General features: G+C 46.9%; 1 protein-coding gene and 1 long non-coding RNA gene across 3 annotated transcripts in view; one reads left to right on the top strand and one right to left on the bottom strand.

The window, feature by feature from the left end:
• LOC102450331 (uncharacterized) overlaps window positions 1-27,972 on the top strand; it is a 317,538-nt gene that overhangs the window by 244,469 nt on the left and 45,097 nt on the right. Inside the window, 1 exon segment of the mRNA XM_006125203.4 lies at window positions 9,258-9,397. Within this exon segment, the coding sequence (XP_006125265.2) occupies window positions 9,258-9,397 (140 nt within the window).
• LOC142830739 (uncharacterized) lies at window positions 9,229-27,633 on the bottom strand. Of its 2 annotated transcripts, none has more exons than XR_012906190.1 (4): window positions 27,479-27,633; window positions 27,282-27,381; window positions 24,598-24,669; window positions 9,229-9,362 (listed from the first exon to the last, which is right to left on the bottom strand). It is a non-coding gene; the product is annotated as an uncharacterized LOC142830739 (long non-coding RNA). The 2 variants fall into 2 exon arrangements; XR_012906191.1 differs by lacking the exon at window positions 9,229-9,362 and adding an exon at window positions 22,838-23,783.

The following is a 27,972-nucleotide window of genomic DNA, read 5'->3' as shown; positions in this document are numbered from 1 at the left end:
TCATACATTATTTTCTTCCTGAAGATCCCTCAAATCACGTTTCATGATCATATAACTGCGCATGGAACCGATTGACTCCAGGAGGCTTTATTTTGCACGTCTCTGTTTTCATTTTTCTCACCAAGCAACATTCTTGCCTTGGCACCCATTTCCCCCCAGACTGCCATGGTCCTGTTTGAGCAGCCCACATCCACAGGAGAGTAATGGCAGAGGGTCCATTGGAACACTAAAGAGCCAGCGGAGTTGTACTGATGGAACAGAAATGGGATGACCTCACTGTCTGATGGTTTTCACTGCATAGGGATCACAATGTATCAAGCAGCCCATAAGTCAAAGCAGAATTGCCGAAAGCTCTTAAACCCCATTTCTAAGGGAGACATGACTGCAGCAGGCTGGATTGCAGAGAATAGAGGCTTTTTGCTCAACTCACCTGAGCAACTCAATCTCAGTTTCTTTAGGCCTCCTGAGCCATGTGAATACAATCTGCAAACTGTTTGACCCAGGCAGCCCCCCAGTCAGGAATCATCAGCTGTTTGGAAGGAAGGGTGGAGGGGAGAAAAAAAATGATGTCCTTCACTCTGAATTCATTTGCTCAGTGAGTGTAAATTGGGCTCCTAATGTTATTGCAGAGCATTATTTTAGTTTTAATGTTGCACAGAGATAAATGAAACAGGTGAAATCCATTTCTATCAGACAACCTTGCAATGAGCAAAAATCAAATCCCCTTTGAGGTTATTTTTCATTCACTTGCTTCTAGTTAAATATGGATGGATGTTTTCTCATAATGATCAGCCTTGAAAGCAAGCCAGACCTGCTGTGGACTATTTCCCCTACATTCCTGCAAAAGGCTACAGGCCTCGTGAAAGTGATGCGGACAGGTTTCAGGACAGCTTCTTTTAACTCACTCACCATGAATGCCCTGTCACTCTCCCACATCCCTGGGGCTTGTACGCAGCTGGGTTGTATCTGCATATTCCACTGAAGACAATGGCGCTACATTGATTTACACCAGCCGAGCATCTGGCACATCTGACTTGCAGGGATGCATTGATATCAATTATGAAGACGTTCCAGATTTTAAAAGTTCCTTCCCTGCCCTGTCAAGGAAACTCCCTGCAGGCTCTGGTGAAAAGGAGGCTGCAAATATTCATTTAAATAATTAACAGTTTAATCTGTTTTATTTGCATTTGTGGAATGTGGTTGAAAATATCTGCTGAGTAGCTGCATGGTTAAAAAAGAGACGAATGTGCACTAATGCTGAGCCCTTGCATTTCCCCTCTGGGGCATTCTGCAAACATTGCTTGTGATTGTGGCCCTGGACTGGGGCTCACGAGGTCTATACCATGGAGTCCCCCTGTGGCCTTAGACAAATTGCTTCATCTTGTTTCCCATCTAGAAAATGGGGATGAGGATGCTTTTTCTCCCACCTGTTGTCTATATTGGATTGTGAGCTTTTCAGGGAAAGGCTCTTTCACATACTCTGTGCATGTACAGAGCCTCGCACATGAGAGCACATCTCAGGTGGAACCCCCGCAGAGAGTTAATGCAGTGAATAATGCTTGCATAAGATGGGTAACTAGATATCTATTATATAGACAGATGCACATGGGCTGTGTCTATACTTACGGTGGCGTGTAGAATACATTTGCTGCATGCCCACCTAGCGTGGGTATAGATAATACTGTAGACAGGGAGTGGAGTAAAAACACATCTGAATCTGGTAGCTGTGCCCTATGTGGTTCTCTACATGACCAACCCGTGTCTCCCATGTCTACACTGCTATTTTTAGTGATGTAATTTCCCATTGCTGGAGCCTTTTCCTGCCATGGGGAGTTATTGGAGCATTCCCCCACCTCCATGAAAGAGGTGGTGAAAATCTCTAGCAAGGAGAGGCTCCACACTGACACTGCATTTCCCCCACCTGGCCAGAGACTTTTCCCCTCTGCCAGAGACTTTCACTTCTGTCTATAGCTATGCACCAGTGTGGACACAGCCTGATTTCATGCCAGCCTGTAGCTATGCGTTTTCTACCCTCCACAGCCAGCCAGAAGCCTGGAGACTAGCTTGAAGTCATGAAGTCAGCTGGTTTCGGAGTTGGGAATAATTCCATAATTATCAATCTCGTCACCATAAATTTGGACTGAACTCCCTGTTCACCCACTGCAGTGCCATGAGAAGTGGTTCTCTGAGGCACAGTTCCTCCATTTGCTCCTTTATAGCGTTGTGTGTGGGATCTAATTTGCTGCTGCCGCTTTAAAGAGCACAGCATGCTCCCCCCCACACACACATTTCTTCACACTGCAGAGAAAAATAACTCACTTTTCCCCCCCAGCAGCCTTAAAAGCCACAAGGTGGAACCATTTTTCCTCATGCCACTTTTCTGTTTCTAACATGGGTCTAATTAAGCTTAATTTGTAATGAGCCACATTTGTGTTTACTTGAATGTGTTCTCCACTTGAACGGGAGATGATGGGGCGCGGACCCCTGAAACTGCTTCCCAGTGTTGCTTATTTCGGCTTCCGCAGCATGCTGAAGGGTTTATACGGTTTGGTTCTCCTCTCTGCAGGGAGCAGCTGCTGGACGACTAAGAAGACTAGCTCACGAGCTAGCATGACAGTTATCCATTTGCCGTAGTGTGTTTGTGACATGAATCCTGAGCTCACAGCAAAGCAGAATGGGGACACTCAAGCAGGCAGCCTTAATGGTAAACACTAGCCTCCCTCCCTCCCCATGTTCTGCAGCGTAGGCTCTGTTCTCAGAGCTGACAGAATTTATCTGCTTCAGAGGGGGAGCCGTGTTAGTCTGTAACTGGAAAAATTGCAAAAACAACTCATAGTCTAGCAGCACCTTAGAGACAAACAAAACATGTAGATGGTATCATGAGCTTTCGTGGGCACAGCCCACTTCTTCTGATGAATTTCTCTTCAGAATTTATCTGGTCAGCCATATAAAACTATGGGGAAACTGATGTAACATTCATTGGCTGTAGGTGAGAGTCTTGTTTTGGGGGATGGTGTTCTTTACGGCTCTGTTTTTTCCAGAGACTGGCTAGATTACTGTGCTCAGAGAGGAAAGGAGGAGGCCAACTGTAGCCATATTGATGCATTCAAGTGTGGATGCAAACAAGCATTGGGGTGGGGGAAAGGGGGGCTGTGTAGCCTAGTGGGCTCCTGTCCAACTCATGCGGTACCCTTGGTGATGAAACTCATGAAGAATGGAATTGCTATTTTAACAGTTTGCCCAAGTCCACTTATAGATTTTTCGAACAAGCTTCTTTCCTGCTTGACCTAGTTACTTCTGTGCATGTTGAGTCATTACCTCTATTAAAAGTCTTCACTTGCCCTACTTCCAGGTCTGATTTCCCGTGTATCAGGTCAAAGGGTTTTTTTATCAGCCCCTCACAGTATTCTTTCCCCCTCTTGAATAAACCACTGCAGAGCTAACTCTTATTAGTCAGCATTGTCCTGAACTTTTTCTTCCTGCCTCTGGTCCATTAGAGATTTCGACAAAGTACCATGAAAAAATTCTATTTTGGACCAATTTTCATTACAGACTAAAACCTCAAAGCTATTTGTAACATTACAAGCAGTAGAGTTTTCTGGTGAAATTTACCTATAGGTTAGGGGTGGGGAACCTTTTTTTGGGTCTGGGTCTGCTGACCCACAGAAAAATCAGACAAGGGCCACACACAAGTGAAAAGCAAAAAAAAAAAAAAAAACCCACCAAATCCGCCCCCCCCCTCCTGCAAGTCCCCAAACTTCAGGGGCTGGCTCCAGACAAGCCGGGGGCCACATCCCTGCTACTTGTTTATTTAAGTTTGGACAACTAATACAAGACATAGCAACAGTTTTAACGAGGCTGATGCCTAAGCCAGAGTTGAGCAAGACACGAACAAAACCTATACAATAAAAACAAATAAAGTTTGCTGCAGATTTAACAGAGGTATTAGAATATTTTAAATAATAAAGCTTTTCTCCCTGGAGCTTCCCGTCTCCCATAAAACAGATAGTGCAACTGGGAAAACATGGCAAAATCAGAACTCTTTAAAGATGTCGGGAAACATTTCTCAGGCTAAAAATTATACTCTCTCTGATGCAGGCAGCAGAGGGGGGTGTATAAAGCAAAAACAATGAAAGCTTATAGGAATCAGTAGGATACTATGCTAAGGGAGACAGAACACAAAGAAAGAGGGGCTATCATGGTCTAAACAGAGATTCACTTTTGTGCAAACAATCCGATATGTTCCTGAAAGTGTACCTGTTGTTTCTCTCATTACTGTAGATTGCCCCCCAAATAGTTCACTAACAGTACAGTGCGTAGCACACGCCGTGTGTTAGCCGTTTTCAAACTATGGAAGAGGTACCCGTGGTGGGAGATGAGCTGATTTAAATAATCCATTGTATCAGAATAGAATCCTTTATAACTGCACTGCTTATAATTGTGACTGGCAGTTGCAGTACTTTTGAGTTCTACATGTAGTATTCTACATGTGAGAACAGCTCTCTGTGAAACACATACTTGGAGCATACACTGAGTGGGGTGCTGGTAGCTTATATGTGAAATATTTTGACGCGCACTCAGCTCTTGTCAAGCACCCTTTAGAACCCTGAAAGCTTGGGGAGTTAAACCATTCCATATAGCAAGCATCACTTTAATCATAAGGGCAGGTACTCCTTGGCCACCCTGTTTCCACTGAAATTAACTGAAGCTTTGTGTGCAAATCAAAGTGAGACTCAACAGATCTCTGTCACCTTGCAGATGTCTGTTGAAGTCAGTAAGTTGTCAGTCAAAGAGCAAAAATTTGAAATATTTCATTCAGGTCTGATGCATAATTCAGGATGTAACGTGAATGCATTTTGCTGACTACTAACATAGTGAGTTTCAATTCAATTTGATTGGAAAGGATTGCGTGAAGAAACCCTGACAAACCACGGTACATAACGGAAGCATTGATGGACCTGCCATTGCAGTTGTTGCTGTAATCTCTGCTGTGCCGGAAATTTACTACCGCATTTCCAAAGCATTACCTAGGAATTACAAGGACTGATCTGGTGCAGTTGAATTCAGTGGAGTTACACAAGTACACATCAGCTGGGCATCTACCAGTGTTCTCTGTGAGCTGAGTGCTTATGCTAGTGCCCAGGAGAGATTAAAATGCCGCTTGGCTGATTATCAGAGCACCTACAGTGCCCAGAGCCAGAAGCACATCTACACATGCTTTGGTGCATGTGACAACATTTATTCTGCACATGGATGGAAAAGCTTAGAGGGAACATTGGATCTAGCCCATAGAGCTGTTAAGGACCTAATATTGCACCACTGAAATCAATGGAAACCTCATCATTGGCTTCAAAGGCAAATTCAGAACCTTTGGGCTCTTAGTTGTGTGGTTAAATCCCATATGTGAGACCTTTCAACATGTATCACTTGGCATCTGTTACTTTGATTTGAATTGGAGGGTGTTTGCAATGATATAGCAGGTAACATCTTTGGACCTGCTCCTAGCCCACCCATCATTACACCTTATGCTTTAGATACTATTGGTTTTTTTTTTTTTTTTTGTCAAGCTGAAGGCTTCTTACACGTTCCCTGTTGATACTGGCAGTATCATTGCTGGATGTTGCTTGTCTTTGGAGAGGAAACACATTACAGGAGAATACCCTGTAGGGAATGACTCTGGATTAGTCCTTGGGAGTTTAGGGTTTTGAGCTGAGGAGACATGCCTACCTAGCTAAATGGGGAGGTGCTGTTCCAAGAAGGGTCCCAGAATGGCAAAGGATGAGAACCCCCCAGACTAGATGATCTTATATGAACATAAGAACGGCCGTACTGGGTCAGACCAAAGGTCCATCTAGCCCAGTATCCTGTCTGCCGACAAGACTTTCCCCACTTTTATTTATAGGGCCCTAGAATTATTTCCTTTGTATTTCATCTGCTCTGCCAGGATTTTGAGTGTGACATCATTTGTAGCCTGTTCAGTGAGATTACTGAGAGCCCAAATGGTGTTATCTCTTGACATCCTAATTTCTTTTCACTTTCATACTGCGACCCTGGTGAATCTATTGAACCGAAATCTTCCATCAGGTATAGTCCATCTGAACTATCTTTGTAGGCATTGTGTTGTGGTCTTTGTATTTTATAGTGTAGAACAGTGGTCTCCAATCTTTATAACCACAAGATCACTTTTTCAATGTAAGTGCATTATGAGATCTACCTCAAACCCAAATACTCTTGCCCCACTTCCTTCCTGCTCCTTCTCCAAGGCCTCACCCTGCTCACTCCATACCCCTTCCTCCCTGAACCTCATTCGCTTTCACCAAGCTGGGGTAGGGGGTTGGGGTGCAGGCTCTGGTCTTGAGCCAAGGAGTTTGGAGTATGGGAGGGGCTCTGGGCTTACCCCAGGGTGGGGCATTGGGGCCCAGGAGGGGGTTCAGGGTGCAAGCTCTGGGAAGGAGTTTGGATGCAGGGGAACTCACGTCTGGGCAGGAGGGTTCAAGGCTAGGACAGGGTTTCAGGCTCTGGCTGGGCTCCACTTAACTGAGACGGCTCCTGGGTGGTGGAGCAATGGGGATAAGGCAGCTTACTCCTGCCCTGGCCCTGCCCACTCCTGGAAGCAGCTGGCATGTACAGCAGAGGCTCCATGGCACCATGTGCTGCCCCTCATCTACAGGCTCTGAGCCCACAGCTTCTACTGGCCACGGTTCCCATTACTGATCAATGGGAGCTGCAGGCGCGGTGTCCACAGGCAAGGACAGCGTCTGGAGACCCCCCTGCTCTGACTTTCTCAGGGGCTGCAGGGACATGCCAGCCACCTCCAGGAGCAGCAATTACCGTAGGGATAATGACTCCAGCCACAACAGGTCAGGCATTTTAGAACTCACTCCTCAAAGAATTACATTTAAGTGTAAGAGAGAAATAAAAGTTATGAAATGCACAGACCAGTCACAAACCAAAACTGACCCACTTTGCCAGCAGTACAAGTAGTAACAACAACCCCCCACACATGTGCAGGGCTGGGAGATGAGAGTGAAGGACAGTGTGTGTGTGTGTGTGAGAGAGAATGACAGACACACACACGCACTGTGTGTGAGTGATTTGCATTGCCAAGCTCCTTCCATTCCCTTCTCTCTTTGCGGAGTACAGGAGTGGGGGGAGGAGGGACACCCTGACATCAGCTCCTCTTCTCCCTCCCACACCCTGCACAGCAAGCAGGAGGCTCCCAGGGGGCAGCTCCAAGGCAGGGGGCAGGAGCAGCATGATAGCGGGTGGAGGGGCAACTGAAGTGCCAGCACTTGAGAGTTTCCCCACCAAACCAGTCAGGATCCCCTGTTAGAGGCTCCAAGATTTACGGTAGATCCTGATCTACTGGTTGGTGACCAATGGTGGAGAAGGTCTCCTTGGAGTATGTGCAAACGGTGGGTGCTTTACTCTAGGCCTGCTGCTTTTTTCCGGCTCAGGGTTTTGCCGGAGAAAAGCGCCAGCCTAGACGGGATCTTGCGGAAAATAAACCCTTTTCTGCAAGATCCCTTATTCCTACTTTCAAGTAGGAATAAGGGATCTTCCGGAAAAGGGCTTATTTTCTGCAAGATCCCGTCTAGACTCTCGCTTTTCTCCGGCAAAACCCCGAGCCGGAAAAAAGCGGCAGCCGTGTTCATGCAAATGCCACGGGGGATATTTAAATTCCCTGCGGCATTTGCAATTCCGAAGTGTCTCATTAGCATCCCTTTTATGGAAAAGGGTGCCAGTGTAGACACAGCCTAGCAGCAGCTGCTAACCAGAATACAAATGTCACTCCACATTTTGTTAAGTTTCAGCACTGGTACCATCTCAGAAAAGCAGGAAGATGACACAGTCTGAGGTTATGAATCAGAAAACATGTGCACAGTATCTTATAAAAGCAAGAAATGACATCACATGCATCTCAAAATGTACCTGGTGAGAAGCGAGTTTCAGAAAATTATAGCTAACATTGAGAGAGCCCCACAAGAGGATTCTGTTCTTTAAATAAGATGATCCGTTTTTAACTTGTAACTGCAAGTTCGTTCAGATATACGGGTTGCATCTGTATCCTGCTACCTGCCCTCCGGTGCCTCTGCAGTGGATTATCTGAACTCCCATCAGAATGGGAAACTGGAGAGCCGCTGGCTCACACCATCGTTGCGTTAGATAATGCGGAGATCTCTGGTGCATTTGTGGGCCCGTAGAAACTGCTTATAAACTATTCCAGACTCAGATGCATGGTGGGCATGAGTATGCCATGTCTGGGATGCAGATAGGGGCTGTGCATTTTGAAGAACCTTCATGTATCAAAATTAAAGAGAAAATATGGCAATACGTTCAAATGTGTGTAAGTTGGGATTGGTCCTGCTTTGGGCAGGGGGATGGACCCGGTGACCTCCTGAGGTCTCTTCCAGCCCTGGGAGTCTGTGTTACCAGTTGAGCATTAGCAAAGATGAAACTGCTCCAACCACAGAGGATGTCTGCCTGAATCCAAACTCAGGTGACATTCCCTTGACTTCCCTATTTTGTTTTCTAAGGGTTTGTCTATGCTGGCAATTGAGCAACAAAACTTTTTTGCCTCTTAGGTGCTTAAGGCCTCGACCCCCAAGGACTAATCTTTGCCAATGGCCAGCAGGAGTGTAAACAGTGCTCTGTCAGCAGGCGTGACTTCTGGCAACAGAGCGGTGTCCTCACAGCCACGTGGCTAAAGGCTGCGTAGTGTAGACATTCCCGAACTCTGTGCACTTCTTGATGAACTAGGAAGAGACTGGTGGGAGAGTTATTCACTCATTTTTCATTTTGCTCTTCATTTCGACCTTGATCCTGCCTACACTGGTGCATGTGCTCAATTTAATGCATGGGAGTAGCCCCCCAGATCTCAATGGTCATATTGACACATGTTCATAATCTTTGCAGGATCAGAGCCAGAGCGAGATACAATTTGAAATGGGCCCGCGTAGTGAACCTCCTCTTACAGCCCAGGGAGTCCCTTTACGTTTGGATTTTAGCCGTTTTTGTGGGGCTGCATGTAACGGGTTGCATTATTAGTGCCTTTGCAGTCCCTGTTTTCCGTGTACACTGACAACCTTGATTTCTAGGGACATCATATGGCCCCTCTCAGTCATGCTGAAGAAAAATGCCTTGAACAGATTTTAAAATATTTTAGTTTTAAAATCCAAATGACTGATCGTTTTGCTCTGCTTTTCATTCACGTCTCTGCCTACCAATGCTGTTAAGCAGTTCATTTCTTGTTGCAGTGATCGCTGATGGGGTCCTGGATAAGACAGCTCTCACAGATGACGTGGGCAGTGAAGAGGATCTGTATGAGGACTTCCGGAGTTCCAATCACCGCTACGGACACCCTGGAGGAGGAGGAGAACAGCTTGCCATCAATGAGGTATTGCAACCTCAAGGGGACAGGATGGCAGTTTTTGGGTATCTGGGAGGTGTTTCAGGAAGGAGGGAGAGAGGTTGTTCTCTTTGACCTGTGATGATGGGATGGGAGGCAGTGGGCTTGGATTGCAGCAGGGGAGGTTTGGGTTGGGACTTGGGAGCAACTTCCTGGCTGTCAGGGTGGTTAAACACTGGAATAAATTGCCTAGTGAGGTTTTGGAATCTCCATAACTGGAGATATTTAAGAGCAGGTTAGATAGACATCTGCCAAGGATGATCTAGACAGTGCTTGGTCCTGCCATGAAGGCAGGGGACTGGACTCGATGACCTTTCGAGGACCCTTCCCATTCTAATGTTCTATGATTCTAACTGTAGGTCTGTGAAGAAGCGGATGGGAGGCTGCTTCTGGGTTTTATTTAACATTGCAATAGGATATTCAGTATTCTCTTGCTGTGGCCGCCATTTAATTGCATATCATCCCAAACCCCCGTTTGGGTTTTCTGCTGTGATACAAAATGGAACCGCAGCTCCCTATGCTGCATGTAACTTCAGTGAGTTGTTCCTCTCTTCTCGTGGGTTTTTAGGCCGAAAGGAAACATACAGGTATGAGTGAGCAGCACAGGCCAGACTACTTTCAGGCCTGGTGTGATCTGGAGCCTGGTTAGCCTTTATACTTAGTGAGGCAAGACTGATGATTCTGAAGCCCTTGGAAGGATGGTTCTGAAAACATGTTCAAACTTTTCACCTTCAGCGCAAGCTTGTGTCCAAGCAAGCAGCACATTAGTGGTTTGAGCAAAGGTTTCTTGTTGTGTTGACACTGATTTAATTGCTTGTCTCAAATTAGATTGTTTCTTAGCCTAAGTTGTATGATGAGTATTGGTCAGGACACAGGACCTGTCTGTCTGCTAAAGTACAATGCCCTTGTCTAGTGCATTAAAATTGTGCTGCTCTGGAGACTTACACAATACGCAGAATGCTCTTTCCTTGGGGTGAATTAATAAACATTGCATTGGAAGAGCTGAGGACATGCCCCCTATGAACGACAATGCGTTTTGCTGTACTGAGTGTGTTCAATGCTCTGCACCCTGCACACGACGGAAGGACACCAGTAAACGATGTGCAGATTGGACCTGTCTGGTCTGGTACCTGACTGGGCCGAACAAGGGAGTTTGCCAGACCCAGGTCATTCTAGCCACTGGGCTCCAGGCTCTCCCTGCAGACCAACAGTCCCCAGGCTGAACTCCAGACTGCTGGTCCCCAGCCATAGGAGTGGCTCTTCTGTCCCCTGCCCTCCTGGCCAGGCTCCATGGCCACAGACTCCCTGGCCACGGGACAGGGTCTTTTGCTGGGTCTCCAGCCAGGCTCTGTGCCGCCGACTCCTCAGTCTTGGGACTGCTTTTTCTGCCAGCCCCCCAACTGGGCTCCGGGCTGCTGGTTCTCCAGCCATAGGACCAGCTCCTCTGCCTGCCCAGGCCAGGTTCTGAGCTGCCGGCTCCCTGACTGCAGGCTGGGATTTGGGCTGCCGACCCCTCCACCATTTGACTCCCAACCAGCCCCAGTGGCTGTCTGGTCGAGGGACTGTCTGGTCCACCAACATCCGGGATCCTGTCAGACCATGGATGTGCCAGACCAGAGAGTCCCAGACCCATGCGGTTAAACCTGCGTTATGCTTTTACTGGGGTCAGCCGCAGCTGCCGTGGTGGTGGCTACACCTAGAGCCTGTGTCAGACGCAGCCATACTGCCTCAAGCTGCTGTTGAGGGACACACCCAGAAAGAACAGCTACAACACCTTTAAAAACAGCGTAGCACATGCTCCTTCACCAGGGTCCCCACGTGACTGGGAAAGTGGAGGCCTTAGCACCACTCTGCTTCCCACAACCCCCTGCACATGGCAGGAAGCAAAGAATAATTGGAGCCCAGCTGCTACAAGGGGCGCCGAGAGCAAGCCCATCTTTGGGGTAGCTCTGTGTCACTGAGGAGGTTCCCAATGGAAGTGGTTTATCAGGGGCTGTTTCCACCCACTGTACAGTCTCTTTGTGCCACCACCGCAGCGTTGAACGACAAATTCATTTTCCTCTTACACCAGCAAATAAACACAAAGACTCTAGAGACGCACCGAGGCATCTGATGCTGCAGTGCAGATGAGAAAACTGAGAGGATAACACAAGACTTGCCACAAGACCATTCTCTTGCTCAGTTTCCTGTGCTGTGACATCCACTTCACTGTGTAACGTAATTGGAAGTGATACGGTACAGGTTCTCCCACACTTAACTGGCACCTCAGCTGTATTTGGCCAGTAGCCTGCGAAATCTTTAGCAGCACAGGAAATGCATTCTACAATGTGTACTGGATACATTTAGACCTATGGAAGGAGTTTACTGCATTTCCTAATTTTTTCAAGTGCTTGTGTGTGCAACCTAAACAACATTCTTTTAGCATAGTTTTTTGTATGTACGTTCTTGATGAGGGAAGAGTTTTTAAAGGAAAAGGATAAAATATAAAAACATAGGGATCCCAAATATCTTTACACCTTGTGATAAATTCTGAAACATATTTTAGGTCACTTGGAAATGGTTCTGTTTCTATGTCCGATATTCTCTGTACTTACTTTTCCTCATTCTTTACTACTGAGGACAAGAGCTTTTTTTTTATTAAGAGTTCATTGTCTCTGTTAATTGCTTGTCCATCATGTAACTTCGTGTGCTTTGATTTGTCCAAAGCAGTTGTAATTTGCAAAGTTCAGGAACCATACCTGGATATATTCGCATTTCAGATCCATAGACTTACCAGGTCAACCAGTAAGCATTGATTATTTGTTTATTATCCTGTACCCTGTAAGCTTGTATATTACAACTTCTTTGTTGGCCCAAGAACAGATAGCACATTATTTACCTTGTCCACTGGATGTGATGATTAATGATTCCATCATTTAGCATCAGTTAGCGCTGGCAAAGTGCCTTCCTGTGTGCGCCATCTGGAATTGCATAGTATGATGGAATACTAATTTCTAATGCTGGGATTTTAAATGGACAAATACCTGAAAATTTAGAATGGACATTTCTAGCATCAACCATCATGATTCCCAGCTACCTTGATGCATTTTAGTGGTGCATCAAAGCCTATGGCCTCTATTAAAAAAATTGCCAGGCAGATCTTACAGGTTTTCTGTAATAGCCTTGGGGGATTTGCAAGTTAAAAACTAAAATATATAATTTAATAAACTTTTCCAAGTTTTCCCTGCTTTATTCTCCCTCCCCACTAGTTTTCATTGGTCTAGGCTAGGGGAAGAAAACCAGGCCAGTTTCCTTGCAGATATTCTCATTCTTAGCCATCTTTAAATAAGCAGAAAAAGAATGAAATGTATTCCATGGGTTTCAGCAGTGTAACACCATTACTAAATGCATTATCGATATTCATAATCAGTCCATACCACTTCCTTTCCTCATTTGGCACCTCACTGTTCTCGCTCGCTTCTCTTCATCTTCCTTGCCACCAAATAATTCAAGAAATAAGCTTTTAACAAATATTAACATCCACCAAATGAGCTCAAATGAGAATTTAACATTGTTAGATGTACAGAGAGCATTTAGATGTCGATAGCATTTAAGAATCATACATCTAGAATCCTAAAGATATTTTGTTTAATATACATATGACATTCACTTCATAAGCAAACAATCTGGGGAAAAATAAGTCTCCGTGTAATGTTCTGGCTCAGAAGGATATAATCAATCTCAAGGGTACAAAATAATTTGGGAAAGAAATTGCCTGACCAAACTTCCAGCCACAACTTCCATAATTAGATAGATTAATCTTTTGGAAGTGATACACTGTAGTTGTACATATAGTCTAGGAGAGATGATTTATTGCCTCTTTTACGTCTTCGTGTGAGTATATTGGTCTCCCAACTGATAGGCAGACTCTGCAGCAAATGTAGCCGGATAACAAATGCCCTCCCTCCCCTCTTCTGCTGGCTCACATCCCTTTTTGCAGATCCTACATGTTACTGTGGCCATGATTTGAACAAGGACGACTATGGTTTGGAAGCCCCAATTATTTATTTGTTAGCCAACAATAGTGCTCAGTGCTGTAAAGGGCAAGAAATAGACACTCTCTTCCCTGAAGATCCCTGTAATCCAAGTTCCAGTACAGATGTGGGCATATGATTCACTTTACGCATGTGAGCAGTTCCACTGAAATCACTGGGACCACACGTAGGCTTAAAGCGAAGCACATGCATGCACGTTTGCAGCATCGTGTTGTAAACACTCTTTGCATTTTCAGATTTGTGTGTGAGGGAGGGATTCTGCAATGTGTAAACTTTCAGTATTGCATCAGAGGGACTTTTGCATTTAATTTTTTAAAGTTGCAGGATCTGTAAATCCTTCATAGTGTCTATAGAATGGGCCTGATCCTTGGCTGTGCCCATCACATCTCTACAACAAGAGACGAGTGGACGATGTAAAGCAGACTATGCTGGCTTTGTGCGAGTTGACAATTAGCGACATCAGCCTCTTTAGGGCAGGCTTAGGGTTTCTTTGTACCACTCCAGTCATACCAAAGATTTTGCCCTGTGTGTGTATGCATGTATATAAGATTTCTTTATACATATACCACAAACCGTCCTTAATTCCACCCAATCACTGCTTTCATTTTAATGACATAGGAAGTTTGGAATCGAGCAGCACTCAGGCTTTTCCTCAATAGCCTCCTCGGTTTCTCTGATTCATTTTTGGCTAACCTTGGTGGCAGGGAAAACGACACTTCTCTCTGTCTAGTTATTAACTCATAGAAGCTGCTGAGATATTTCGGCAGTGAGGGGGGCCATCTAAGTAGCTAGATAAAGAATTAGTGATTTATGGTGATAAACTCCGTGCTGGCCTGCTGACTCTAATGTAACACAAAAGGGGCTGTTTTTTCTCCACCTCCTTCCCCAGACAGTCTAATGGGAGAAGCAGACTTGAATCATCTGAGCAGCAAGAGAATAAGAACACTCGGAGCATGTGGTCAGGGTAATCTAATGGGGGCTGAAACAAAACCCGCAGATCTCTGTCTGTGTTTGGAAAACAAGCATAAAAAGTCACACCCGAATAAACACCCGAGAGAACAATGTCTTTTGGAATGTTTATGTCCATCTCACATGAGCTATTAACTTGTAAAGGTTATGACAGCCTTGTTATGCGTGTCAATGACAATGTGAGTACTAGGGATACTGGTCTCACCTTCTGCATTTCCGGCTTGCGGCGAAGGGGCTGGGGATGAGAACCGGAGCACAGAATACTTTTTTTTCCCTTTGGGGAGAAAATCCACAGATTTTTAATTCCAAAGGCTATTTATGCCAAAACATCTTGCAGTCTGTCTGTATTATATTCAATATTTCTATAGGCTTGTCAAACTCGGTAATATGGAACTCTCCACAACATTTTATCTCACCATTGCCACAGTAACAGAATTGGAAAACTGGTTTGTTGATTGCTCAAAATTCTTATTAGTGCTCTAGAAGGATGGTAGCTCCTTCAAAGTTAAGACTTTAATCGACTTCCATTTTAAAATTTCATTTTCATTTTCCATATACACCTCTAGTTTATTCCCCAACATGGGCTGGGAATGCTGATTTGGGTTGGTGCATTCTGTAGCAAAGACTCCCACGTGTGCAGTGGCTGCCCAACCTTACCCCTTCAGCTGTGCCGTAGCAAGTTGTGGTTTGGAACCAATATGTGTTCACACTGCTCTGCACCAGCATAACACCTAAGAAAGCACAAAGAGTTTGGCCTTGTCTAACTCGGAACAAAATATAACCATAGTTAGGTGAGCAGTACTGGGATAGTGTCCCAGTTGGGCAATAGGCAAAGCTGGCTCCCAATTTATTGTTGATATAGCTGCACCCATATTATGCCATTACTAAGTTAGTAGAGTAGAATGGGTTGCCCAGTTCACTAAGTTCATGCGATGGCTATGGGGAGCTGTGGCCCAGTCGGGTGCTGCTCTGGGTCAGTGGGCAGCTGCTCCGCCCCGCTACCCACTCACTTAGTTCTTCGGGGAATTAGCTATGCTTGGCTTTAGCCTTATGTTAGTTCCCAGACACAGACCGCAGTCAGTAACCGACAGTTCTCGGCCTGGCCTTGGTTCAGGGTGGGGCAGCAAATAAACAGCTCTCAGTAGCAGTCACTAGGCCGAGGAAGAAAACAGCCAAACAGTTCACAGTAGTGGTCCCAAATGCAGCACCCATGGCTGGGTCCCTTGCTCATGCGGGGGTCCAGGAGATACAGGCTGCTGTTCAGGAACAGCTGAGGGGGGATACTGTCACCCAGGAGTGGGATGGCGGGGAAGGGGGATGCAGGCCCATCCACTCCACTGTGTCCCAGCCTAGGGCCCTAACAGCAGTAGAGCTGTCTGCTGCTGGGTCAGCGGGGATCCTCACCACAACACACTGACCCTTGCTCAGGCAAACTACCAGCGTCTCTCCCTGGGCTGCTTCCATCTGCCCCTCGGCACATACCCGGCTTCTGCGCCAGTCTGCTGTGCTCTCCAGGTTTGGCACCTCTGGCCAGGTAAAGAGTTCCTTCAAGTCGCAATGCAACTGGGGCCCCAGTGGCCTGAGCCAGTCATCAGCTTCCCGCAGGTCCAGCTCCCGGCTTGGGAGTGCAGGTGAGGCCTCTGGTTGCTCTGGTGGCTAGGGCTGTACTGGTCTTTCAGGCTGGCCTTTTATAGTCTGAGTTGAGCCCCCTGGCTTCCGGTCAGGTAGGGTGCTGGGGCTGGGTGCTGCCCACCAGAGCTCCGCTAGGGGCTCCTCCCACTCTGGGTCAGTGGGCAGCCACTCTGCCCCACTGCAGGGGCACAAGAGGGTTGGATGTTTCTGCACATAGGGACATGGGCGGCGAGTTATATGGGCTCATGATGCCCATGCTCCAGCAATATTTAGAGCCGGGGGCCCTGCTCCACCAATATTTGGAGCTGGGTCTCTCCCCCGGTCCTGCTTGGAGCGGACCCCAGCCACAGAGCGTCTCTCCCCCGGCCCCGGCCCCGGCCCCGGCCCCAGAGTGTCTCTTCCCCGGCCCCGGCCCTGGCACCGGCTCCGGCTCCAGCCCTGTCCCGTCCCTGCAGTGCGCAACCTTCAATCAGCTCCCCCTTGCTGGCTGCTACTGCCATGCGCTGCGTGCTCAAACAGGTGGGTGGGGAGACGCCTGGGCGTGATGTGACGTCACCACCTGGCCCAGGACTTTAAAACTGCTGGCGCCGTGTGGCTGAGTTGTGGGTTCGGAGTTCGGAGACTTCTGGGGCAGAGTGCAGACTCCAGCCCCGCAAAGTGGAAGGCAGAAGGTAGGGGAGGGCTGGGAGAGGAAGGGGCTTGTGTGGAGGGGGAGAGGGAAGAAAGGGGAAGGCACCAAAGGGACAGGGTAGAGGAGAGACAAATGCAAGGGGGCCAAGTGCAGACAATGAGGAAAAGGGCAGGAGGGGAGGTGTCAGTGGGAGGGGGACAGGGTGATGCTGGGAGGGGAGAGGGTAAGGGCATTGGGAGCTAGAGGGAGGAGGGGTAGGTGCTGGGAGAAGGCTTGAAAGAAGGGGTGGGCATGAGGAAGGCCAGGATGGAGCAAGTCATGTGTGAGGGCACAGGGGCATGAGGGAAATGGGGGCAGAGAGTGGTGAGGGGGTGGGCATCAGGGAAAAAGGGCAAAGGGGGTAGGGGCAGTGAGGGAAGGGGGAGGCACCAGGAGGGTGCAGGAGTAAGGGAAGGTGCAGGTGCCAGGGGATTCTGGGGGTGAAGCAGAAGGGCAGACACCTGCAGGGGAGGGACCAGCACCAAAGGAGAGAGGAAGGGCAGGTGCATGGAGGGAGGTGTTAGGAGAGGGGATGAGGAGGGGTAGCTCACATGATCAGAGTAGGGCTACTGGAGGAGTGGGCACAGGGGGGAGAGAAGGGCTGGTGGAGGGCGGCAGGTTGCAGGAGGGCTGAGGGCAGTGAGAAGGGCAGGAGTCAGGACAGCAAAGGAGGGTGAGGAGTTGGGGGGCAGAAGGCACCAGGGGAGCTGATGGAACAAGGGGAGGAGACATGGCAGCAGAGAGAAAAGGTAAAGGTTTCAAAATATTTATTAATAACTTGGGTGCCACAGTGGCACATCCAAACAAGCCACATGAACTCAGTATACCACAAAATTCATTCTGGTCATGGGAGGAAACTCTTAGGCTATGTCTACACTGGCGTTTTCTTGCGCAAGAACTTCTTGTGCAAGAACTTGTGCAAGAACACGTCCACACTGCCATGTGCGAGCTGTGCTTTTGCACAAGAGCATCCATGGCAGTGTGGACGCTCTCTTGCCCAAGAAAGCTCCGATGGCCATTTTAGCCATAGGGGTTTCTTGCGCAAGAAATCCCTGCCAAGCGTCCACACTTCCCTCTTGCGCAAGAGAGCTTACGCCTGTTAGAAAAGAGCGTAGCTCTTGTGCAAGACGCCCTAGAGCAGGTGGGCAGTGTGGATGCTCTGTGGGTTCTTGCACAAGAACGGCTGTACTTGTGCAAGATTCCGCGAGTGTAGACATAGCCTTAGAGGGAACACTTCCCCCAGCTCTCTGCCCCCGAGTTAGTCACACACACTGGGTTATCCACAGGATAGTTGCATGTGGGGGGTTTGGCGGGGGCCAACTAATCCCTGTTGGAAGGAGGTTGGTGGGAAAAGCCCTTCGAGAGGGGTGACATGACACTTTTTACTTCTGGTCATGTGTCCATCTTGCCCCGAGCATGTTACCTCCAGAGGTGTGACTAATGGAGGGGCGGGGCGGGGTTAATGGGGGGCAGGAGGCGTGGCTAATGGGGCACCACCAAAAATTATACAAACCTGCTGCTCATGCATAGGGACTCCCTGAAGAGATGGCATTTTGGACGTGACTTGAAAGATTGGGAAAGCAAGTGGTGAATGCTAAGGCAGGCAGTTCTAAACATAGGTATTGGCATGGAAGCAGGAGAGCGTTTATCTGGAACAAATTGGTTTTCTTACCAACTTTTCTATCCCAAATGTGCCTTGGGATGGTTTCACTGGCAGAAAAATTCTGAGATTATTTTTTCCTCGCTTTGTGACTGAGAAGCCCTTTTCCGGAGGATCTCTTATTCCTACTTGAAATTCGAACTAGGCGTTAGTCCTCGTAGAATGAGGTTTACCTAGTTCGAATTAAGTGCTCCGCTGAAAGTAGGAATAAGAGATCCTCCGGAAAAGGGCTTACTTTCCAGAGAATCACGTCTAGACTGGCTCTTTTCTCCGGCTTATCCCCAAGCCGGAAAAAAGCGGCGGCCGTGTAAATGCAAATCATAGAATCATAGAATCATAGAATAATAGGACTGAAAGGGACCTCGAGAGGTCATCGAGTCCAGCCCCCCGCCCTCAAGGCAGGATCAAGCTCCGTCTACACCATCCCTGACAGATGTCTATCTAACCTGTTCTTAAATATCTCCAGAGAGGGAGATTCCACCACCTCCCTTGGCAATTTATTCCAATATTTGACCACCCTGACAGTTAGGAATTTTTTCCTAATGTCCAATCTAAACCTCCCCTGCTGCACTTTAAGCCCATTACTCCTTGTCCTGTCCTCAGAAACCAAGAGGAACAAATTTTCGCCTTCCTCCTTGTGACACCCTTTTAGATATTTGAAAACCGCTATCATGTCCCCCCTTAATCTTCTTTTTTCCAAACTAAACAAGCCCAGTTCATGAAGCCTGGCTTCATAGGTCATGTTCTCTAAACCTTTAATCATTCTTGTCGCTCTTCTCTGTACCCTTTCCAATTTCTCCACATCTTTCTTGAAATGTGGCGCCCAGAACTGGACACAGTACTCCAGCTGAGGCCTAACTAGTGCAGGATATTTAAATCCCCCGCGGAATTTGCAATTCCGAAGTCTACATTAGCATCCCTTTTCCGGAAAGGGGTGCCAATGTAGACACAGCCACAATGTAAAGGAAAGAGGAACACAAATGCTTATCCTTTATACTAGGTGGTGTCATTTACATATGCTGAACATCACAAAACTAAATTGCATGCTTGAGAAGCCTTATATAATCGGGGGAGGGGAAGGGTGATGAAGAGATGGAGGGCAAGAATTATTCCTTAGAAGAACTTTGAGCACTTTCTAAGTTCAAAGTCTGAAAGTGAAAGTTCTGCTTCAGAACTGATTCTGGCTTCTAAATTATCCCCAGTTAAGATTTTTTTTCTTCATATAAGAGAGAGTCCCTGTTGAGAAGTGCTCCAACATGGAAGTATTGCACCTTCCTCCAACCTTGAATAAATTATTGGGGAAGGGGGCTGGTGTTGCTGATACTTTAAGAAAGTGTTCCATTTTGAGGCAGAGAGGTGGAACAAAAGTATGGAAATGTCACTGGAAACCTTTAATTTTTGCAGGTTTCAGTTATAATGACACGGTTAAAATGACTGAATGTCCATACACACCACCCCATACAACAATCTCTAAATCTGTTGGTCAGACAGAGAAATCCTCAGACCTATGGTACCTTGACCATCTCCTAGCATTCTAGAAATGGAGCCATCTGTAATATATTGATGGTAGAACACCTGCAAACCATTCAGTGCCGTACTGGGCAGTAGAAACTGAATTATGCCATGTCACACTAGCTAGAGAAACATGCCGTGCTCTGTCAAGACTGATGAGAAACAACTCTCTCACGGTGTACTAGTAACACAGTGGGTCATGGAACATTACAGTCTGTAAACTTCAGAGGGCACTCAGAACCTATAAACATTGTTTTCTATTATGGAAATGTTAGATCATGTGCCGTTTTAACAGCTCAACTTTTTCCATTCTGACACTTTGAGGCCCTGGCTCAGTTGTGAAGCACTAGTTACTGCTAGCTACATTGAGCCCTGAGAGCTAAGTCAGCACAGGCAAAAATCTCAGTTGCACTTTTCCCAGTATCTAGCCTTATGCATTGATCAACATACCTGAAACAAAGAAACATATTACCTTTATTACAGGGTCTATAGGTAACACCGCCTATGATTAAGGTTGCCTGACACTTTCTATTATAAGTCTCTGTTTTCAGAAAGAGGACTAGATCAAAGCCCATTAATGAACTGTTATTGCCCATTAGCAGGGTCTGCACAATTAGTCCGTAGCAGGCTACTGCTAAAGTCACACCCCAGCTTGCCATGATTGATTGTGTACACAAGCCCTTAATTCTAGCATTTCTTTACAGTGAGTGTATGGCATTGCTACCTTAATATTATTTAAATATAGTTATTGTTATGTATTTTATTTTTAATTCATTGTTAATAAATTACACAGCCTGTTTCATCTGATGATTTGTAGCTCACAAGTTATATGTAATACCTGAAGTACAAATAGCTCAAACTAACCCCAAATTAAGTATATGAAAAGTCAATGGAATTTATATGAGAGCCTCAATTTTTCTGCTTCCATTTTCTTGATGCTTTCTCCCATTTTATAGCTAATTCTAGAAATTCACTTTACTGTGGTATCTTGCATGACACCTAGGAGTTTATCTTCTGTCCTCAATCATTATCTGGCCTTTGTGCTATTTATGTGCTGGGCCAAGTCCTCAGCTGATGTCAAATTGCCTTGGCTTGATTTACTTCAGCAGTGTTAATCTAAATTACATCTTCTAAAGCAGTGACTCTCAACCTTTCCAGACTCCCATACTCCTTGCATACCTCTAGGTTCCACCTCACTTAAAAGCTACTTGTGTATAAAATCAGACATAAAACTACAGACATGTCACAACACACTGGCACTGAAAAATTGCTTAGTTTCTCATTTGTACTATATAATTATAAAATTGATTTCAATATAAATATTGTACTTACATTTTAGTATATAGACTACTGAGCAGAGTAAAAACGTGTTGAAATTTGCTAGTGCATTTTATGTAGCATGTTGTGAAATTAGGTGATTATCGAGATGAGCTGATGTCCCCCCTGAAAGACCTCTGCATATCCCCAGTAGAACGCAGTACCCTGGTGGAGAACCACTGATCTAAGGGAGTGCTTAATGTGTAATGCAAGAGGTGTAGGAGCTCAAGCAAGAGATGTCCGGGCAGTGAGGCTCAAGTGCCATGCAAGTAGCACAGCTGTGCTCCAGGCATGTTCTGTGGCAGCTGAATGACATGTGAGTGGAGGTGGAGCATTATGGCTTGAATGTTTTATGTACCCATAAAACCTGATGCAGCAAGCTTGAGGTATCTGGGGTACGGATGCCTCCATGATTAACCGATACGCACTGTATCAGCACTCTGCTGTATCAGAGGCAGTGGGAGCGGGGGGGGGGGGGGGGGTGGCAGGAGGTGGTGCCTATGAGGAGTTGACTTTAAACAGGCTCTCCATGAGCATGGGATCCACCTCCCCCCTGTCCCCTGATGCTGCCTCTGATAGAGAGACAGCATCATGGAGGGTGAGGGAGGCAGGCAGGAGCCAGATTAAAAGCCATTTCCCCTCAGCACCAACTCAGGGGTGCACCCACCCCCCCCCCCCCCAGGCTGCTGCCCCTATCGAGGGAGCAGCTCGTGTCCATGTGAAGCTCAGACCCCCGTGGACACAGGCTTCTGCTACCCTGTGCTGCTGCCCCTGTATCAGAGGCAGCAGCACAGGGTGGCAGGAAGCTGGTCTGTGTGGGGGGAGCTCCCTCCTGGCACCCTGCGCTGTTGCCTCGGATACAGAGGCAGCAGCGCGGGATGGCAGGGGGCTCCCCAGGAGTGGGGCCAGATCACATTGGCTACTGGCCCCTCCCCCAGTGACTATCAAATAGTCATGTAACCACTAAGAGTTCATGCGGTTACACGACTATTCAATTATACTATATCTAACATCCCTGGGACTCATGGCCAATAAGCCCCGTCACAAATTAAACGCTGATCTGAGACTCTAGGCTGCAAATGTCTTTGTTTGTCTTTCTAGACTGAACTGTTTGTGCTAAGAGGTATAGAGGAAAGACTTCTGGTGCAGCATCCTGTACAGAACTACCCCGCTTTTTTCCTCTTCTAACTCTGTTGTGGATAAAAGCAAAGGCATTCTGACTCCAATATTTGTTCTTATTGCACTGTTTTATTCATTGGATTTGCAATTTGCCTCACATGCTTTTTCTCTTCATGGTTCAGTAGAAGACCAATAAGAATGTTATTTAATCCCCTTTTCTGCAGCAGCACCTGTGCTATTTATTGCAGTTATTAATTTTTCATATTTATATACAGCTGCTTTTTTATGTCCCAATGCAGCTGAGACAATGTTGAAAATCTCTCTTTCATGTGAAGGCAAGTGGTTTTGATTGTTCATTACATCTGACTAACAGGCCTTACGAAAAGGAATATGGAGCCAAATCTTCAAAGGCTGACACCACACTATGTGTACAGAGCAACAATTAAGAGTTGAAGGAATAATTAGCAAAGATTGATTGCATTATTTTTTTACTTTCTGTTCACACATTACCAGTAACAGATTTCCGGTTTTTTTTAAATGTATTTGTTTGACGTTTTAGTCACTGAATATTTTCCGCAAATACAGGTTGGTTTGCAACTTGTGTGTAATCGGGTTAGTGGGATTGCTCAGTATTCACAATCTGAGCTGTTTTGAGTGGACACATCAATCACTTTGTATGTTCCTGTTCCCTGACTTGGTGAAACACATATATTCTCGGATGGAATTATTGCTATTGAGAATTATTTTTCGTGAATATTCTGCACTGCTCACTTAAAATGTGCCATTTTGGTGAACATCAGAAGAGTAGGATTTTAGAGTACACCAGATTGCAAGCTAATGCCCTAAGTCATTTCCTGTGGCAGTGTTAACACCTACCATATAGGCATGTGTCTGGTCAGTGATGAGGAAGAACCAGATCTAACGTCTATAACAAAAACTGCACAAAATAATAGTTAATAGCTGAGTGGTTGTATGTTAGCTGTTTGCAGCAGGGAAACCGTGTGAGTTGCCATGGAAATTATTTCCAGGTACAAATTCTACTGATCGAGAAATGTTGGATGGTTTGTACGACCTGCCAAGGTAATAGAAACAAAGGATGGATCACAATCAATGCCTTTCAAACCTTCACAGTCAGAGTATCCGCTATAAGGCCAGCAAGGTGGTTGTTTGGTGCTTAGAGACGTACAAACCTTAAATACATGCTGTCTGGCTCTTCTGCATTCCATCTTGCTGCAGTAGGGTTGTAACAGAAAGTGAGAGGCATGACAGATGCTCTTGGGTGAGGATATTCTGAGTTCTGTTGGGATAAGAGCTGTGTGCAAAATGTAGTTTTCTGCCACAGAATTTTAAGTAGGGAAAGTCTTCTCTTGAGCTTGCATCTTGTTGCTCTCCCAGATATTTCATGTTTTCAAGAAATGTCATGAGAGCAGCGGAAGAGGAAGAATGCCTCCAATGCTGACACTACGCAAATATTGCAAAGCAGAGATTTCCTGAGCAATGTGAGCATTCAAAGAGCCCAGAGAGGACTTGGCTCTTTTTATCAGAGGGGTAGCCGTGTTAGTCTGAATCCTCGTCGCTTTGGCTCTTTTTGACATTCCTGCAGCCCATCAGACAGCTCTGAGGTGTGTTTCAGTCTCAGTCACTGTCAGTGCTCCTTGGGTTTTCATCAGTCACTAGTTTATTTGCTGTTTAGTTATTTTAAGTTGAGTCAGGTCCCTGGCTAAAGCTGTAGGTACCATCTATAATCTTCTTACTGTATATGTTAGAAATGTGTGTCTGGCTGGCTGGCTATCTGTCCGTGAATCCCTTTGTTCACGTGCCCCAGCCCCAGGAAGCAGAAGCTGGGGCAGCACAGCCTCCGTGATCCAGGCTTGCAGCAGAAAACAGCTGCCCTGGCCATCCCCAGGGACTGTGCCACATGGATCCTGCTGCTCCAGGCTGGCCCTGGGGAGAATCCTCTAGCCACCCCCACTCCTTCCCCTGAGTCCTGCACCCCTTTCTCCCCAGCCCTCCCAATCCCTTGCCCTGAGCCCCCTCGCCTGATCTGACTCCTGCACCCCCACCTCTTGCCCTGAGTCCCTCCTCACCCACCAACCCTAACTCCTGCTTCCTCCACACTCCCAACCCCCTGCCCTGAAGGACCCAAGCAACGCCGGGTAAGTCTGCTAATCTAGTATATATTTGAGAGAGTTTGTCTGACTGTCCATTTGTTCAAGAACTCCTCCCAAACGGTAAGAGCGAGGACCACCAAATTCAGTATACAGCTTCCTCTTACCATAACTGAAAGCAAGGTCAGGGTTTGGTTGTGCCAGGACAATGGGATGTGCCTGGAGTGGGACTGCGTTTCCTGAAACCAAACAAAAAAAGAGACAGAATCACCAGTCAGGTGAAAAAGTGCTGGGGACACGGTCTCCCCCCCTTCTGGGACTGCCCCACCCCAAGCCTCTCTGCCTCAGGCACCCTTTAGAGAGGATGGGGGGGGGGAGGCTGAAGATCCTCCCTCACGCCCAGATTTGTACAGGGACATTGCTGCCTGTTCCCCTTCATCAGGGAGTGAGGGGAAAGTGCACCATTTGCTGGATTCCTCACTCTAGCTGGGGAGCGCAGGTGGCAGACACACTGTGCACTTTGCCCTCGCTCCCGGAAAGGGACAGGAAGGGGAAGAGCAAGCAGCCCTGGCTCGAATCTTGGTAGGTGGGGGGGCTCCCCTACCCTACAGACCTACCCACCCTACACACACATACAACCCCCTGCCCTAAACCAAGCAACACCAGGTAAATGTGTTAGTAATATATAACCATCCTCCTATCCACCTGGCCTAGCCGCCCCAAAAGTTCTCCCGTCACCACGCATAAGGTTCAGTCCCCTCATCTCACTTGTGGCCAACACTAATCCCCTCATCAAAAGTCTGCAGGAATGGATATGCTTTGCAGGCTGTCCTGAAGGTCAGCAAAGCAAGTAGGAGAGCAAGTTCCGGAGCTGAAGACCCTTCATGAAATGGGCTCCGTAACTCCAGCTAATCTGCTCTCTCTGTCTCTCTCTCTCTCTCTCTCTCTCTCACACACACACACACACACACACACACACACACACACACACACACACACACACACACACACACACTCTCTCTCTCTCTCTCTCTCTCTCACACTCACACTCTCTCTCTCTCTCTCTCTCTCTCTTACATGCCTCTGTCGTCAGAGGCATGTAGATTAGGCTACCCGGCATAATTGCGGCTTCATTTAAATTAAAATGGCTGCCACGCTTTGCCGACCAGTTGATGATCAGCTGTTTGTCGGTAGATCGGGGCAGTCTAGAAGGAAGCCTTTGTCGACCGGTGCAGGTAAACCTGGTTTCACAAGGTATACCTGCGCCGGATTATTTAAATCGCGGCTTCATTTCCCTATGCTGGGTAACCTAATCTACATGCCTCTGACGACAGAGGCATGTAGTCTAGACATACCCTAAAGGTCCAAATGAGTTACACAATAAAGAAAATTTGGAGTTCAGTGGTAATGTGCTTGTTATGAGAAGTGAGGTGTGATAAACAGGCAGCCATATCCTATTCTGGCTGAGGTTCAAGGGTCCATGCCATGCTTGTTGCAAGTAACATAGTCTTGAGGAGCGGAAGGCAGGAATAATTGTGTCAAGGGCAGCAACCCACTGTACACCCCAAAGGCAGCATTCTTTGTCCAAATCTAGATGAAAAATGGCCACCGCTCCAGCCAGGATGTCTATACAGCAGCACAATATTGAACATGACCTCCAGATTGCAGACCTGAGGGCTCTGCCAACCAATTGAAGCATCTGATATAATCTCCAGCATTTCCTCTAATAGAAGCATTTCCTTTGTTGTATCTAGAGTGGGCATCAGCCAAGTAGCTCTTCACATGGTATAAAGTAATCATCAACTCTGTCCCGGTCTGACGGTCTGCAGTCCACCTCGCCTTACTATGTCCTTCAAGTTTCACATGCTCCTGAGCAGGAGGGCTAGCAGATGAGAAGCCTGTATGAGAATCCTTGGAGACATCAGAGCAGTGATCCTGTAATAGTGTCAGACCTGAGCAGTTGTTTGCAGTAACTCGTATAAGGTCCTAGCTGATACTCCATTCACAGCTCCCATGCCAAACGTTCACAGCTCCCATGCCATGTCTCACCATAGATGGTCTTGCTGGTGGGGTGCCCACATGAATGGTCCCACAACCCAGGGTGTCTGGACACCATGAGAAGCCAGGAAGCACATCGCTATTCTGGAATTAAGAGCCATCTGCCTGGGTTGCCGGGAGTTCCTCTTCCTCATATGATCCCACCACATTCAACTGTCATCCAGCAATTTGACAACGGTGGTCTGTGTCAACAAGGCAGTGCCCAATCCCCACCTCCTTGGGCAGAGTCCATCCAGCTGTGGAACTGGTGCATCAAACACAATGTTGCACTCCAGGCCACATACCTCTCAAGCTCCCAGAACTCCCTTACAGATAATACTAAGCAAGGCCTTCTACGTGGACCCGAGGGGGAACTGCTTGACCTTACTCTCCAGTATCTCTTCTGCGGGTGAGGCACACTGCAGTGCTATTTCGGGGTACCAGAGGTATCCTGAAATAGCTATTCCTTGTCTCTTGAGCATGCCCGTTACTTCGCAATATAATGGGCTCACTGTTCCAACGTCCCTGTAAACTTCATTCTATGAGGAGCAAGGGATGTTTTGGAATAGTGATTTATTTCAAAATAAGTGCTGTGTAGACAGTGCAAAATTTTGAAATAAGCTATCGTGAAATAACATCAAAATAAGTTACGCAATTTGCGTAGCTCAAATTGTGTAACTTATTTCAAGCTCCGGGTGCAGCATAGACGCATCCTTACAGTCTCGCCTAGACACGAGGACAATGCTTAATGCATGTATGGATCAACAGACACTGCTACAAATCATTCCATTGCCTGGCCTGCATGTGCACTCACGTGTGGAATCCAAATAGGGACCGCACATTTTGAAGAGCCTCCAGGTTACAGCTAAGTACCCTGCTCTTCCAATCTGGCATCAGGCCAGCAGATCATCCTGCTGAAATGCACCAGAAGAAAAATAATGGAGATCAACAACATAGATCTGACACCCTCTGATGGGTTCTCAATTGTGACATGGATACACAGCCCAGTACCTGGAGCAGTGAATGGCAAAGCGGCAGAGGCACGGGCAAACCTGCCGCTGGGGCTGGAAGACAAAAGATGACTTGTGTGTTATTCCCAATAATGGAAGCAACGTGAGTGCTTGTCAGCACTGTGTTCTCCTCCACCTCCTTCCCATGCCTCTCTTCTTCTTCCTTGAATAGTGATAGAAATGTAGCCGTGTTAGTCTGGGGTAGCTGAAGCAAAATACAGGACTATGTAGCACTTTAAAGACTAACAAGATGGTTTATTAGATGATGAGCTTTCCTGAGGAAGTGGGTCTGGCCCACGAAAGCTCATCATCTAATAAACCATCTTGTTGGTCTTTAAAGTGCTACATTGTCCTGCATTTTTCTTCTTTGTTGTTACTGCGGGGGGGGGGGGGGGGGCTGATCTCGATTAGGGCTCCAGGCACTGTTGTGATATAAAGAAGAATAAATAAATCCCGGGGTGGGGCCTGAGGGGCATTTAGGGAAAAGTCCCCACG

The sequence above is a fragment of the Pelodiscus sinensis genome, chromosome 10 (assembly GCF_049634645.1).
Source record: "Pelodiscus sinensis isolate JC-2024 chromosome 10, ASM4963464v1, whole genome shotgun sequence".
NCBI classification, from domain to species: domain Eukaryota; kingdom Metazoa; phylum Chordata; order Testudines; family Trionychidae; genus Pelodiscus; species Pelodiscus sinensis.
The sequence above is the reverse complement of the archived record's forward strand: the minus strand, read 5'-3'. Positions and strand labels throughout refer to the sequence as shown.